Source organism: Megalobrama amblycephala, linkage group LG12 (genome assembly GCF_018812025.1).
Source record: "Megalobrama amblycephala isolate DHTTF-2021 linkage group LG12, ASM1881202v1, whole genome shotgun sequence".
NCBI classification, from domain to species: Eukaryota; Metazoa; Chordata; class Actinopteri; order Cypriniformes; family Xenocyprididae; genus Megalobrama; species Megalobrama amblycephala.
Genome location: NC_063055.1, coordinates 13,736,802 through 13,752,768, shown reverse-complemented (window position 1 = coordinate 13,752,768; position 15,967 = coordinate 13,736,802). Strand labels below are relative to the sequence as shown.

Genomic DNA, 15,967 nt, shown 5'->3' with positions numbered 1-15,967 from the left:
TAATTGGAGGTATAGACAGTGATAATTCTGTAAATAAATCAATTCAAATGCAAAAGCAATGTTTGCTAATTCAGAACAAATACATTTTAAGTAATACAGTAGTTGATTTTAATTTTTTTTGCTCGGAAAATGTGAATGTGGTGATGTTCGTATAGTGACCTGTGGGGGCAGCATCGGCACAATTAGTGACGAATCACACACTAAACGGGGGCGAAGAAACCTCTCCCGCGTATTTTGACTGTGTTGTCTTTTCGTCATCAATAAGATGTAAGATTTGGATACTGTAGATTTGTTTTACTATCAAAAGTTTAAAAAATATGTCGAGTCTCAGTCAGGATCTAAAGCGCTGGGCTATTGAGGAGCTTGAGTTGCCAGCAGCCAGACTCCCGGATGACGGCTATATGAAGACGTTAGTGGGTTATTATAATGAATTATAACATTAATCCTCAACGATTTTAGACTAATCATGTGTTTACGTTTTTGTGCAGATTATGCGTCGGTCCTGGAGCTTCAATTTGGAAATATATAACGCAACATGTTTATAAAGAGAGGTGAGATCTCAAAGTTTTTATAATCTTTGATTCTTACTACCTGTTTTTAAATGCACAGATTCAAATTTCTTTTGAAAATATTCTTTTGAAATATCTTACAGGAATGTTCGGGTCATGAGGGGGAATGTGCAGTGGTATCCTTTAATTTTTCTGACAATGTGATGTATGTGTGTGTATATAAATAGAGGTTCAGTAATTTCACTTCAGTGGCAATTAATAGGTCATTTTCATTGCCATTAAAGTGAAATAACTGAACATAAACATACGAGCTTGATAAAAATGCTAATTTTAGAAGAAAATTTCAGCACTTAAAGGCTTTTACATCTGAAGTCTTCATATATATATATAATGTGTGTATAAATAATATGTATATATATGTGTATATAAATATGAATATACAGTACTGTGCAAAAGTCTTAGGCACGTCTGAATTTTCACCCTCCAAAAAAGGTTTTAAGCCAGTTATTTATATCTTTTGCTGTAGTGTGTCAATAGAAAATATCCGTTCACATTTCCAAACATTCATTTTGCCATTAATTGTAATAATCCAGTGAGATTTTTGAATACACAATAAGACTGATAACAGCCGGTGCTCCACATGGAGATCAGAGCTCACCATCATCAAATCCGTCTGTGATTACATGAAGAAACATACGAAACTGAGACAAACCAAATCCAGAAGAACTGTGGCCGTGTCTCCAAGAGATTTTAAGAAACCTGCCTCCAAAGCTACCTGAAAAATGATGCCCAAGTGTACCTGGACAAGAGCTGTTTTAAATGCAAAGGGTGGTCACACAAAATATTGTTTTGATTTAGTTAATAAGTTAATTGATAAATACAATCTATTAATAACAGTATTTTTTTAAAAACATCCTCACTTTACAGCATTTTTACACAAGTGCCTAAAACTCTTCACAGTACTGTATCTTTGCAGGCAGGTTTCTTCAAGCATCTTAGAGACACGGCCACAGTTCTCCTGGATTTAGTTTGTCTCAGTTTCATCTGTTTCTTCATGTAATCTCAGACGGATTCGATTATGGTGAGATCAGATCACTCTGTGGAGCACCGGCTGTTGTCAGACTCCTTGTGTATTCAAAAGTCTCACTGGATTATTACAATTAATGGCAAAATGAATGTTTGGAAATGTGAACGGATATTTCCTATTGACACACTACAGCAAAAGATATAAATAACTGGCTTAAAACCTTTTTTTGGGGGGGGGGGGTGAAAATACTGACATGACTAAGACTTTTGCATAGTACTGTATATGTCATAAATGATTACACATACAGGATATGATTATTTCAGAAGGCCCATCACAGTTTTTGTGTTTACTACACTGTGTAACTGTTTAAGTTGTTACTTCAGATAAATTGTGAGTTTCTGATCAGTAGATTTGTTCCTTGACAATCTGAATCCTAAGGTACAAAGTTTTACAAAATAAAGAGGTAAAGAAGAGTAGCTTAATTGCATAATTTCCTTTTTCTTAATCTGCTCCTATAAGGATTCATATGCACAGAATGTAAAGATGATTGTTCTTTGTAGTTTAAACAGTTGAAAAATCAGAATAAAGATGCAAGAAGGCTTGAGCTACAGAAAGAGATTGATGCCCTTCAGACTGAACTCGATCAACTAGACACAAAGATCAGTAGAGTGGAAGATCAACTTGCTGCTGAAGGTGAATTTTATCTTTCCATTTCTATCCTGATGTTCTTTTATGCCACTAACACCTGTGCTACAGACAATGTGAATCGTCACCATGATATCAAAATGGTCTCTAACTGCTTTCTTAATGCAGTACTTGCTTTATTGTAAAATAAATAAATAAATAAACAACTGTTTGTAATCATAACTGCAAAATCTTTCATTTTAAGATAATTCGTTGTATCCCATTTAAAAATGCATCAGATTACGGAAAAGTATTTTATGTTGGTGTTGTTACTAATATCTTTCCTACCTTGTGACTGCTAAGCAGAGCAGAACGTGAACAGGAACTGGGAGGACTTTATGGAGAGTAAGCAGCGACAGATCCTGTTGGAATCTTTCAGGCATCGCTGCTCTGAGGAGAGAAATGTGCTGTTAGCGGACACACACATGATTGGCACCCAACGCCATGCCCTGGAAGAGTTGTCCAAGTGAGCAAATACCCATATCACCTCCAGACTGTCATATTTCCATGACAGCTTTCTCAAAGACAGATTGATTCTTTTTTTTTTTTTTAAAGCTGCTGTGTATTAATTATTTGATGCATAAAAAGTAATACTTTCCTCTAAATTCCAATTTAATGTGCAGAGACAACTATTAGAAAGTTGGTGCAAATCTGGTACCAGTATCAGATTTGATGCTCAAGAAACATTTATCAAAGTTGAAAACAGAATTATTGCTGAATTATTTTGTTGAAGCTGTGATACTTTTTTTAGGGTTCTTTGATGAATAGAAAGTTCAAAAGAACAGCATTTATTAGATTTTTTCAAATTCAATTCTGAATTCAAAACTGTAATGTTTGCAATAAGTCAAAAGTCAATCTTACTGACCCCAAACTTTTGAACAGTAGTGTTTATGTACTGTAAATCACACTTCTTGTCCAGAAAAGCAGAGGTGAAGCTGGTGTTTGGGCCATCTGACAAATCGGACAATGAAGCTGGAGCAGATCCCTTAGTTTTAGTAAGTGTTGCTGTATTTAATGGTATTTGTGATGCACACTATAAAAATCATAAATCACTTGAAAGAGCTTTTTTTTTCAGACAGATGATGCAATTACAATCTTCATCAGGGATCATGTTAACCAGCCAAACTCTGATTTTACTTAATGAAATACCATTTCTTTCTCATTTCAGAAGGATGTGAGAGAGCTCTGCTGCGAGAGGGTTTTCTTCTTCCAGTGCCTGCTGGAGAGTGAACTCCAAGCAAATCTGTCTGCTGAGTAAGAGAGACAGGCCTTTAATGTTAATATTGAAGATAGTAGAGCTTTAGAGCTAATTAATTTGTTTTTCATCTAGATTTACTCATGATCAAAGGAATTCTGTGATCCAGCACTGGATGAGTGCAGTGGAGGTAAGTGAACACACTCATTTTAAGAGTATGCATGACTATTTTTGCATCTGCTTGCAAGTATTTTTGTTCTGAACATCAACACGTTAATTCCTCAGAACCTCCTACGGTCTCATCCTCCAAACCAAGTGCTTTCAGCTCTGCAAGCCCTGACCTCCAGACAGCAGGTGGCGTTAGAGGAGAAGATCTCAGCTTTAAATGTGGAGCGTGAAGTTTCGGCTCTAGGGTAAAATTTTACATCGTAATGCGTTTTATCAAACCCCACACTATAAAATATCACATTATTGAATTGCTTATTACTCAGGCATTTGCGTTTTTTTGCAGGTTTCGATATGAGCGTGATCACCTGATAGATGTGTCGTCAGAGCAGGAGGAGGAGTTAACACCTGTCCGTATTCTATTACAGGTGATCAATCGAGAAAAGTAGTGTCTGTGCATTTTACATTCTCTTATGGCATTTTCTCTTATCGCTCAGGTTGTGTTTGTGTGTGTGTTTGCTCGCAGTCTGCCTGGCAGGAAGTGGAGCAGAGTTATTTTGAATTGTCTCAGACTCGTAAAAGACGTGGACAGCTGGAGACTGAACTTGCAGCTTTGATGAGAAAAGCAGAGACGGCAAATGAAAAAGACCCAGTGTCCAGGTAAAAAAAAAAAAAATCCCTCAGTTCAATTTATATCATTATGCAAAAAATATAATTACTTAAGAAATTAATTTTCTAGTATTTTTTATTTGTCTATTCATTTATGTTTACAAAATAATTTTTCTTATTACTCGCTCAATTCCTTGAAGCTATTACTGAATTAACATCTGACTAAAAAAATTGATCTATTATGCCACTTTTTAAAAGATGTAATATAAGTCTTGGGTGTCACCAGAATATGTCAATGAAGGTTCAGCATAAAATACCCCACAGGTCATTTATTATACCATGCCCAAAATGCCCTTTTTTGGGTGGAAGCAAAAACTTGCTGTTTTCGTGTGGGTATGTTTAAAGAGTTAATTCACCCAAAAATGAAAATGATGTCATTTATTACTCACCCTCATGTCGTTCTACACCCCTAAGACCTTCGTTCATATTCAGAACACAAATTAAAATATTTTTGTTAAAATCCAATGGCTCAGCGAGGCCTGCATAGACAGCAATGGTGCTTCCTCTCTCAAGATCCTAAAAGGAACTAAAAACATCAGTTCATGCGAGTATTTTGGTTCTACCTTAATATTATAAAGCGATGAGAATATTTTTTGTTAGATCTACCTTAATATTATAAAGCAATGAGACTCTTTTGGTTTACAGTTTTTAACATGTTATATAGTAGGAAATTATTCAATTTCGGACCCAGTTACTATGATTTATGGAGAATATAAAAAAGGAGAGGGAGGATTTTTACCATTATAGGGTGGTTGTGTACCATTGTATCTCTTTGAATCTGGTTTTATATTAAAAATAGGATTGTGTAGGCTGTAGTTAAAGGGATAGTTCACCCAAAAATGAAAATTTGATGTTTATCTGCTTACCCCCAGCGCATCCAAGATGTAGGTGACTTTGTTTCCTCAGTAGAACACAAATGATGATTTTTAACTCCAACCGTTGCCGTCTGTCAGTCAAATAATGCTAGTGGATGGGAACTTCTACTATAAGAGTAAATAAAACTTGCATAGACAAATCCAAATTAAACCCTGCAGCTTGTGACGACACATTGATGTCCTAAGACACGAAACGATCGGTTTGTGGGATAAACCGAACAGTATTTATATAATTTTTTAACTCTAATACACCACTATGTCCAACCGTGTGCAGCACTCGTTAGTAAGGTCTGATCGCGCTCTGACAGCGGCAGTGATGTCTAGCTCTCATTGAAGTATATGCGCGAGACATCACTGCCGCTGTCAGAGCGCGATCAGACCAAACGAATCGAGTGATGAATGCAGTTGGACATAGTGGTGTATTAGAGGTAAAAAATGATATAAATACTGTTCGGTTTCTCGCACAAACCGATCGTTTCGTGTCTTAGGACATCAATGTGTCGTCACGAGCCGCAGGGTTTAATTTGGACTTGTCTATGCAAGTTTTATTTACTCTTATAGTAGAAGTTCCCATCCACTAGCATTATTTGACTGACAGACGGCAACGGTTGGAGTTAAAAATCATCATTTGTGTTCTACTGAAGAAACAAAGTCATCTACATCTTGGATGCGCTGGGGGTAAGCAGATAAACATAAAATTTTCATTTTTGGGTGAACTATCCCTTTAAGACCAATAATGTAGGGAGGTATATAGATGTTCGATGTTGTAAAATACAAATGAGTTTTGTTCTGTTTGTAAGCAGGAGTGTGTTTGAATTGGAGATAGAAGGAGTGAAGCAAGTGGCAGTTAGAGACAGCATCAGAGAGCAGTGCGCTCAGCTACAGCTGCAGGCCAGAGAGGGACAGGACTCCATCAGAACCCTGCAGACACAGTGGCAAAGTGTCATGGACTTCAGACAGCTTGTGGTACGTAATTGTATTTATTGCTGACAAAAGTCTGTATATTCATAGTGTGGAGTTGTAATGTGTATGTTTTGTCTGTATAGGACAGGAGACAAGAGCAGATACGGAGCCTGATAAAGGGGAACTCCTCTGTGAAGACTGAGTTAACCCGTGTCCATGCAAAGGTATCAGAATGTTTAATGTTTTTGAAAGAAGTCTCTTATGCTCACAAAGTCTGCATTTATTTGATACTTTGGAAAGTAGTGTGTGTGTTTGTATATATATATATATATATATATATATATATTTTTTTTTTTTTTTCCCCCAGGTTGGACAGTTTGTTCAGGAAAAGCTCAATCCTCAGTTTGGCAGCGTTATTGAAGCCAGCAGTGGACTCCGCAACTCTGTGTCACAAGGGGCCAAACACTTCAGCTGTGTATCACTGGCTGCACTGGATTGCAGGGTCATGAAGAGGTCAGAAATGTTCATTTTTCTTTCTGCATTAGTAGGATTTAAATGCTTTTGTACTGTATACCATGCTTCACTGGCTTTGTGTTGCAAAGCAATTGAAAATGCTGAAGTCAGGCTAGTGAAGATGTTGAAGTTTTCTTCGTTGCCATTGGCACATTAATATTGCATTATCACAGTATCATTATAAAAAAAAGTTCTCTGAGCCTTAATGTCTGTAAAGTGACAGTACTTTTTTCTTTTTTTTTCAGCAGTGGGCAAAAATTACCAGCAGCTCAGCTTTCCATCCACCGGATACAATCCCCAGTTTTCCACAAACTCTGTGAAAGTCTGTCATTCCCCATGTATATGGTGAGATGCTCACTTATAGTGTATTCATACTCTTCATTTATTCCTAATTGTTCTGAAAGACATTTTAAAGAATTAGCTCATCAAGCAGTAAGTCTATTGTTTGACCACCTACATTAATTGCTACCCTTCTGATGATTGCTGCTGTCACAGATTAAATGGCTGTGTCAAAGATTCACCGTATACATATCCTATACTTTTCTTCCAACCCAAAATTCAGCAAAAACTGCTGATAGAGTATGTCAGGAGTCTTGTCTTTCTTTCTGTCAGGCCCCAGAGGAGCTTTGGTCTCAGGCTGCAACCCGAAGGCTGGAGTTACGAAATCTGTGCAGGCTTCTTCAGCTTTTCTCAGAGTCAACAGCAGACCTGCAGAAGTTGACGGCACAGCTACCATCGCCCGATCAGCAGAGTATGTCATCATGGCAGTATTTAAAGTGCCCCAATTATGCCTTTTAGAATATTAACTTTAATGCAGTGTGTAATACAGCTGTTTGTGAATATAAAAGGTCTGCAAAGTTTTAAAGATCATGCATGACAAATAAAGTTATCTCCTAAAAGAAAGAATTGATTCCTAAGTGAGTAGCCATCAATTGAGCCATCAGTCTCAATTCCTGTTACAAACCTATGTAAAAGTGTAACAAATTTGCCGCCTAGGTTTTCATTGGCTGCTCGCAAACAACAAAATACCTTTTTTTGACTTTTTTTTTTTTTTATGCTCAAAGTTTTGTGAATGGTAAAAGTGCCTAGATTTCTTGCTCTGAGAGAAGACCATTTTGATGTCTGTTTCAGCTTTGCTGCAGCACGTGAGGACTATTGACGAAGAGATTCTGCAGACGCTGCTCCCGCGGGCCCGTGAGCTCACACAGAGGTGCTCTAAAGGCCTGCTTTACGCAGAACAAGTGAAGACTGCCATCACACACTGGTAAGACATGGTACTCTCAAATGTTTCCAATATGGACCTTTAGTGAAATGGTTTGAAACTAACAGCTACAGCAGCAATACTGATCCTACTATGATTTGAAGCAGATTAAAGCAGAACTAAGTAACTTTTTTTACCTTCATAAATAGTTTTCTAAGTCCTTACAATGGTTAATTGATGGTAATTGAGGCGTGCACTAACCCCCTCTGGCACGTCTACGCCAAAAAACAGCACTTGCAAGTTGAGCTTCGCCGACCCGACACAATCTTGCCTCATGTTCACGTTCACGTGAGAGTGACAAAATGCTTTACGGTGATTCAAAAACAATGTATATATTATGACTTTATAAGACAATTTAAAAAATTACCCACCTCCATCGAGATTTCTTTGTACTGTATTTGCAAAACTACTGCGCTGGTGAGCGTTGTAGTCGTTGTAGTCCAGAGCTGCGCTTGGAGTATTAAAGGATTAGTTCACTTTTAAATAAACTTTTCCTGATAATTTACTCACCCCCATGTCATCCAAGATGTCCATGTCTTTCATTCTTCAGTCGAAAAGAAATTAAAGTTTTTGATGAAAACATTCCAGGATTTTTCTCCTTATAGTAGACTTGAATGGGCACCAAACGGTTGAAGGTCAAAATTAGTTTCACTGCAGCTTCAAATTGTTCAAAACGATCCCAGATGAGAGATAAGGGTCTTATCTAGTGAAACCATCGCTCATTTTCTGAAATTTTTTTTTTATTGCAGTTTTAATGCAGTATTACGCTTAGCAGTGTCTACACTGCTGGAATTCTAATAGAGAAGAAGAAGAGAGCTAGTTCAAGATGAGCATTTATGGTTAAAACTTATATAATTTTCAATTTTTTTTTCAGAAAATGAGCACTGGTTTCACTAGATAAGACCCTTATTTATCATCTGGTATCATGTTGAACAATTTGAAGCTGCAGTGAAACAAATTTTGACTTTCAACTGTTTGGTGCCCATTCAAGTCTACTATAAGGAGAAAAATCCTGGAATGTTTTCATCAAAAACTTTAATTTCTTTTCGACTGAAGAAAGAAAGACATGGACATCTTGGATGACATGGGGGTGAGTAAATTATCAGGAAAAGTTTATTTAAAAGTGGACTAATCCTTTAACGAGTGTGATTCACTGAAGGAACCTGTAGGGGGAGCTTCGCAAATCTTACCGAGTTCCGCTTTAACACTTGTTTGTACAGGTGGGAGCAGCCTGGTCAGTTTGCCCTGCCAGAGATGCAGAGAGAGGGACTGACTTTCCAACAGTGGCTTCAGCGATGGAAACTGGCAACAAAGGAATCCTGACTTAGTTCTGCATTTGAGAGCAAAGTTTACAAGTAGAGCAACTTTCTGTACACAGTTTATATTTCACTCTTTCAGTTCACTCTTTGCAGTCATTATGCAAACATTTCTTCACCATATTCAGTTTGTTTTTTGTGCACAATCCTGCTCAAGAAATACTTTATGCACTTTTACTGGATTTCTCAATAAATAATCTAATTAATAGATAAAGGAATAATTGTTTTGTATTTTGGTGTCCTAAATCTCCCTACTAAAGGTAGAAATTAAGATGCAATAAATCTATGTACATTTGTCCAATAATGTTTCTATTTGAATATATGTGCCAAGTAATTTTATTCCTGTAATGGCAATTCTGATTCAGCAGTTTTTAAGCAGTCTTTACTGTTAATTTTGTAAATTAATTTAAAGCATATTTCCTAAACAAAAGTAATGTCTGTCTCCAAAGTTTTGAATGTCTGAAGCCAAAGTTATTCAAGTGAGAGTGATTCAGTCATTCCTGTCTGACATGACATGTTTTCATACTCATAGTCATTGTCTTATGAATCATATTTATATAAAGCCATGAGCAAATAAAAACTGCAGCAGGGCAATTATCAGGACATGTTACCTTATTTGTAATATGCACAAAGTATTTCTAACCCTGTGTGCATCTGTCAGTCTTCTAGTGCAGGCATTCCTAATCTTTTTTTGTCAGCTGAACCAGTTTGACCTAAATTCTCTCTGAGATTTGAGTAATTCATATAATATTCCAGTAATTTAACAGAATGTTTGCTGTTCTCTGATGGTTGGTTAAAGGTTTTAGTTCACCCAAAAATGAAAATTCTATCAATATCACACCCTCATATCACATAAGATTTTTTAAAAATGAAATCCAAGAGGTATATGACTTGTCCGTAGACTGCAATATAATCACCACTTTCAAGGTCCAGAAAGGTACTAAAGACATCGTTAAAACAGTCAAGGTGATTACAGTGGTTTAACCTTAATTTTATGACGCGACAAGAATACTTTTTGCGTGCGAAAACAAAGATAACGACTTTATTCAACAATATCTTCTCTTATGCGTCATTCTCCTACGTTGTTTACGTCCAGCGCTTCCAGGTTCTACGTCAGAACGCTGACTCTTCATTGGCCAGTTCCTGTGTCACCATCACACAAATGCGTCATGCTGCAGCTTTGGCCAATACTGAGCTGGCATTCGGACATGAACACTGAAGCCTTCACAGTGCTACACTTTACTGTGCAAGGATAATGACCCTTTTTTTTTTTTTGCGCACAAAACAATCTCATCGCTTCATAAAATTAAGGCTGTACCACTGCAGTCACACAGACTGCTTTAATGTGTTAAATACCTTTCTGGGCCTTGAGAGTGATGATTATATTGCCGTCTATGGACGAGTCATATAGCTCTCGGTTTTTCATCAAAAATATCTCTAATTTGTGTTCCGAAGATGAACGAAGGTCTTATGGGTGTGGAACGACATGAGGGTGAGTAATTAATAACAGAAACTTCAATTTTTGGGTGAACTAACCCTTTAATAGTAACGATATTTAGGTAAACTGTTTAGAAGTTTTTAATTTAGATTTTTTTTTTTTTTAAGTATCTTGATTTAATTATTTGCTTTTCCTCAACTCACACACCCCAGTTTGGCAAACTCTGTTCTGTTGTTCCTTGTTTTCCGTTACAAATTTGTAAAGATGAACTTGCAAATTCACATTCATACTCTAACAAATGACAATAAAGCATTTTTTTTTTCAGGGTGTTTTATAATACTCAATATCAATCTTAAGCAACTCAAGTTAAAAACTGAATTTTCTTTCATAAACATTTTTTTTTTCACCCTCACACTCAAAAGATCACTCATTAGAATGCTTACAAATGATTCCAGAGAAAGCTGTTTCACAATGGCTAAATGTTTCTTTACACCCTGATTCAATGGCATTGTTTCTGGCTTAAGGCTTGGATAACATACATGTCATACATCATAGATATTTCTTTGTAACCAAAAACAATCACATAAAATCATGAACTGAACTGTACACATAAAAGTAAACATAACATTTGAACTTAAAATGAAATGTCAGGGGAGACAAAAACAAGTGTTGTGGATGACATAGCAGTAGTTCTTTATGTCTTTTATGTCCAGTCTACTGCATGTGATTGATGACATATGTTATAAAGATTCAATCCGTTTTAGCGCCCCAATTATCGTATTCTGGTGAACAGATTTAAAACTGAGACGGATTCCTAAAAGACAAGAAACAGAAAATTAAACTGAGCACATGAACTTGAAGAAAGTCCAATATTGACAATATTTTATCTCCCCCCCCCCCAAAAAAAAGAAGAAGAAAAACATACCTTTGTTGACCGTGTTTTACTAAATACATTCCAAAAGCGTAGAGTTTCATCACCTGCTCCTGTCACTATTGCTTCTCCATCTGGAGACATCGCCTTCCAGATAAAAGAATAGTTTCAGTAAACAGCACTTCAAAATACTCATTTACAAATAAGTGTCTAGATATTATTTAAATAAAACTGCAGAAGGAAACAGTACTTACCAGATAGAGCACCCTATACGAGTGGCCGGTCAGTTTAGCTACTTGAGTGAGCGAGGGGTATTTCCACACCAAGATCTGGTTCTGCGAGTAACCATGTGTGCTGACCTGGAGAAGACAAACATTGAACCATGCAATAAGACCCACCATCACGGCTATTTGTCTAGATCTACCGTTACAGTGCATGTAATAATGAACCAAAAAACATCAACAATATGCATTTGGTCAGTTGATCAGAATAAACATACCAGTTCATTGGTGTGTTTGGACCAGGCCAGGTTGCAGACTTGTGAACCTGTGTCGATACACTGCAGCGGCTGCGCTGTGAGTGTGTTCCAGAAGCGGATGCAGCGATCTGCCGTTCCACCGCCAGAGGCCAGCAGCCCGTGCTGGTGAGGAGACCAGGCGATGGCCTTCACTGCGGCCAGGTGCTCGGTGTACTGCTGCATCGGTAACACGCTCGAGTGATTCCACACTAACAGCTGTATTGATCATAGGAATACTTTTAGATTAAATGATACATTTTAGAAATCACTGTATAATTGATCATTAAGTTACAGTCAAATTTATGTGTCGTTCAGGGCATTCTCTATCACAAGCGGTCACCTTGTTGTCATTTCCACCAGAGGCCAGCAACTGATGGTCAGTGCTCCACTTGAGTCCGCAGACCTCTTGTCTATGGCCCTGCAGCCTGCGCTCTGACTGCAAAGGGGGCGTCCTGATATCTCTCTGAAGAATCATCCTGTCCCGGCTGCCTGATGACAGCTGATCTGCATTCCAGGCCAGCGCACCTGAGGGCAGATATCTCAGTTTTTTTATAACTGGTTTACCTTGCACACATATTTCAGTAACACAATGTGACTAGAATGGCAAAAATGCCAAAAATTGACCAAAACTATAAATCATTCCAACAAGAAGCTTTAGAGCATGTGTGAACACATACTACAGTTCAGTTGTATGGAGTAAGATTTGTTCATGTTTTAGAAATCATATTACAATTTATAATTTTTTTTTCTTTTACTATATTGTAAAAAGTAATTTATTCCTGTGATAGTTAACCGAATTTCCAGCATCATTACTCCAGTCTTTAGTGTCACATGATCCTTCAGAAATCATACTAATATGCTGATTTGGTGCTCAAGAAACATATCATCAATGATAAACAGTTGCAGTGATACTTTTTTCTTTCAAGATTCTTTGATAAATAGAAACATCAGCATTTATTTGAATTTGAATAATTATTTCTAACCATGTCAAAGTCTTTATAATGTCATTTGATCAATTTATTGCATCCTTGAATATAAGTATTAATTAAAAACTTCACCTTGACCAACATATTTCAATTATTTTACCCCCCAGTTTTCCAGATATTTGAAAATCTTACCAACTCTTGCTGTGTGTCCCTCCAAGGCAAACAGCTTTTTGCCAGCGGTAGCATCCCAAATTTGTACAAAGCCTTTGTGCGTACCCACAGCGACAAGATTACCCTATAAGAGAAGTAGTAGGCTACCTGTCAGACCACAAATCCCAAAAAGCAACTTCTGAAAGTGCAAGTAATAAAGAATTAACTCACCCTCTCCGACCAGCCCACAGATGTGACTGAATCTCCCTCCACTGATAGGTCACATAGTCGTGTTACCTGGAGACAAACCCAAGAAAAAAACACAACTTAGACAAAGTGTTCCCTAGATATTTACTGAACATAAATTTATCATCAAAAGTATGTTGAATGCATAAGAAAAATTTATAAAATGCATACTTGACTGGTGCAGGCACTCCAAAGGTAAACACAAGTTCCCAGTCCAACACTGAGTACATTTAAAGAGGACCAGTCCACTAAGTTGAGGTAGAAGTCATCTTGTAACTCTGGTGCATCTAGAACCTTAAATGGAATCTTGGAAATTTTGCGCGTCGGCTTTCTTGGCGACCGCAGCAGCTTCTGACTACAAACAAAAACAAAGCATGCAATTAAAACAATGCATTTTACTAATCGATCATATATTTATCAAGAAAAAAAAAAAAATCAGCTCACCTTTTGCTGCTAACAGGGGAGAGGGAGTACGGGGAAACACTGTTATCATCAGGAGTGGATCTTTTGGCACTGAGCGAATACTGTAACACAAAGATGACATTAAAAAGATGGATCAAAACACTCAGGTGACATTTAATGAACAGATTAGAGGATAAAAACAGACTTACACTAAAGAGGCTCCTCCTCTCGGGTGTGGAGGGCTGTAGTCTTCTATCTTCTGTCTGAGGATCCAGGACCTTCTCAATCCCAGCCCCAAGCAACTCATTCTTCAGCAGGGCAGAATACGCCAAACCATCCGCTGCCAGACAACACAGTGAATGAGAAAAATTACAAGTTGTATGATATAAAAGGGCTGAGCATCATACATCAAGAATGAGGTTAATTTAAAGCACGGTCCACCTCTCTTTATGAAATCATAAGGATAAAAGCTAATTCAAATATGAATAAATAATGGTTTATTAAAAAAATATATATATAAAATAAACACCACCAAAGAACATTAAAAGTTACTATGCATTGCCAATTTAGGTATGTTCTTTTTTCATAAACTGATATAAACGTACAATACAGGCTTACAAATTGACATCATGACCAAATAGCTTTATGAAAGCAGGCAACACTCACCTTTGCCAGTATCTGATGTTGCGTCTTTGGTTTTTTTATTCTGGCTAGGTGACTTTTCATTTTCCTGTAATAAGGGTAAATATATATATAAATGAACTTGACCCTTCACATTCTAATTAAATGATAGGCACTTTGCTTCATTACTTCATTTCACTCACATTTATTCTGTGGAAGTTAATACTCCAGTTGGCTCCAGCTCGAGATGGTATGAATCTGTCACCATGCTTGCTCGGTGATGACAGCGGTGACTCAGGGGTTGGGGTCAGGTGACATATCACATCTTTTACTTTCTGTGTACAAAAAAAAGAGAAGGAATCGGATCAAAGTAACAGTCAAAAGCGTGAAGTTTTATTTATTGCTTAAAGGAAATAGCACAAAGCATGTCAAAATGAGCCAATTTCAAATCTGCAATATTCAAGATGATAGACTCACCACGGGGCTGGTGTTGTCATTTTGAACATTAATCTGCCGCAATAACCGGCGCTCATAGTCCTGATCCATGGATGTGATTCAGAAGTCTGGGAATGTGGAGATCCAGAGGCACAGAGCTTAAACTGCATTAATTAAAGAAAAAACAAAAAAACAAAATGGGGAAACATTTTAAAGAGAAGGTTACAACAATACAACTGTAGTTAAAGCTCTACAATTTGAGTTCAATTGTATGCAGAAGGATGTAAGACTCAACATGCCATCTGTTCAATACCCCATAAACAGGTGCTAGAGTACAGCTGCTCAAGTCGACCACGTCCAAACAATAGGAACACAGAGACAAGAATATGCTGAACACCAATTCCAAGATCGTTACAATTTATTAAGAGAAGAGAACCCAAGTCTAACATGTTTTCGTTTGGTGGCCTAAGTAAACAATGACAGCAAATCTTACGGCGTACGTTTTATTTACACAACTGCTGAATAAAAACGTTAAATGCTTCTTTATTAACAAGTAAGGTTATAACTAAAGATCGATGTAATGCAGAAAAGCAACTACCCGGTTACTAGATTCCTTTGTCAAAGCAGCTAACTATCAAAAGCAATGATGATTAACGCAGAATTATTTCCTTATTATATATCAAATGAACCAAACTAACGTAGGTATTACTTTAATAAACAACAGAATCTGTAGTACTGTCCTGCACTGATTATTATCATCTTGGTGTTTCACAATGGATTACCGAGTAGCTAGTTAGGCTAATTTGATCCCACAAGTCATCGGACCTAACGTTACCTTCACAATGCTATTCGGTGAATTTATAATCGGATCTTCTCAGCCTTAACCAAAGCAAAAGCGTCGAGTCAAATCCTTGAGAAGTGATGAATTATTTGGTGATGAATATAAGATACGCTGCTCCGATGTTATTAGCAAGTCGATGCTGCTGTTGTTATCGATGGCTCCGCAAGGAATCATGGGACTGAGTTAGATGTTGACGTCACGACTTTTGAAACAAAACAAAAACGTTGCTTTTTTTAAAGTGCAAAGATTAACGTAATATTATAGTACAACAACATGTAATCTCAAGCATTTGGTTAAAACCACATACTATATATTATGGAGAGTTTCTGTGTTGTTTATGTTTATTCCAGGGGTGTAAAAAGTACTGAGAAATTGTGCTTAAGTTAAATAACAGATATATCAA

General features: G+C 37.1%; 2 protein-coding genes across 5 annotated transcripts; one reads left to right on the top strand and one right to left on the bottom strand.

Annotated features, from left to right (window-relative positions):
- The first annotated feature begins 173 nt into the window (after window positions 1-173).
- haus5 (HAUS augmin-like complex, subunit 5) lies at window positions 174-9,711 on the top strand. 4 transcript variants are annotated; one of them, XM_048210897.1, is made up of 19 exons: window positions 174-409; window positions 489-551; window positions 653-685; window positions 1,975-1,999; window positions 2,097-2,229; window positions 2,527-2,686; window positions 3,140-3,215; window positions 3,389-3,474; window positions 3,551-3,605; window positions 3,701-3,828; window positions 3,927-4,008; window positions 4,107-4,240; window positions 5,925-6,090; window positions 6,171-6,251; window positions 6,395-6,540; window positions 6,789-6,885; window positions 7,153-7,291; window positions 7,672-7,804; window positions 9,022-9,711. In XM_048210897.1, the coding sequence occupies exons 1-19, from the start codon at window positions 318-320 to the stop codon at window positions 9,122-9,124; spliced, it is 1,932 nt and encodes a 643-aa protein (XP_048066854.1). In that variant the 5' UTR covers window positions 174-317; the 3' UTR covers window positions 9,125-9,711. The 4 variants fall into 4 exon arrangements, with proteins under 4 accessions (XP_048066854.1, XP_048066852.1, XP_048066855.1 ...); XM_048210895.1 differs by having other exon boundaries at window positions 175-409; window positions 6,786-6,885; XM_048210898.1 differs by having other exon boundaries at window positions 176-409; window positions 5,928-6,090.
- A 1,221-nt stretch (window positions 9,712-10,932) lies between these two features.
- On the bottom strand, window positions 10,933-15,756 carry fzr1a (fizzy/cell division cycle 20 related 1a). The gene is made up of 14 exons (XM_048210317.1): window positions 15,559-15,756; window positions 14,766-14,887; window positions 14,492-14,623; window positions 14,334-14,397; window positions 13,877-14,007; window positions 13,710-13,789; window positions 13,437-13,620; window positions 13,251-13,316; window positions 13,062-13,164; window positions 12,284-12,468; window positions 11,926-12,159; window positions 11,681-11,785; window positions 11,481-11,573; window positions 10,933-11,369 (listed from the first exon to the last, which is right to left on the bottom strand). The coding sequence occupies exons 2-14, from the start codon at window positions 14,832-14,834 to the stop codon at window positions 11,328-11,330; spliced, it is 1,488 nt and encodes a 495-aa protein (XP_048066274.1). The 5' UTR covers window positions 14,835-14,887; window positions 15,559-15,756; the 3' UTR covers window positions 10,933-11,327.
- Between the last annotated feature and the right edge of the window lie 211 nt (window positions 15,757-15,967).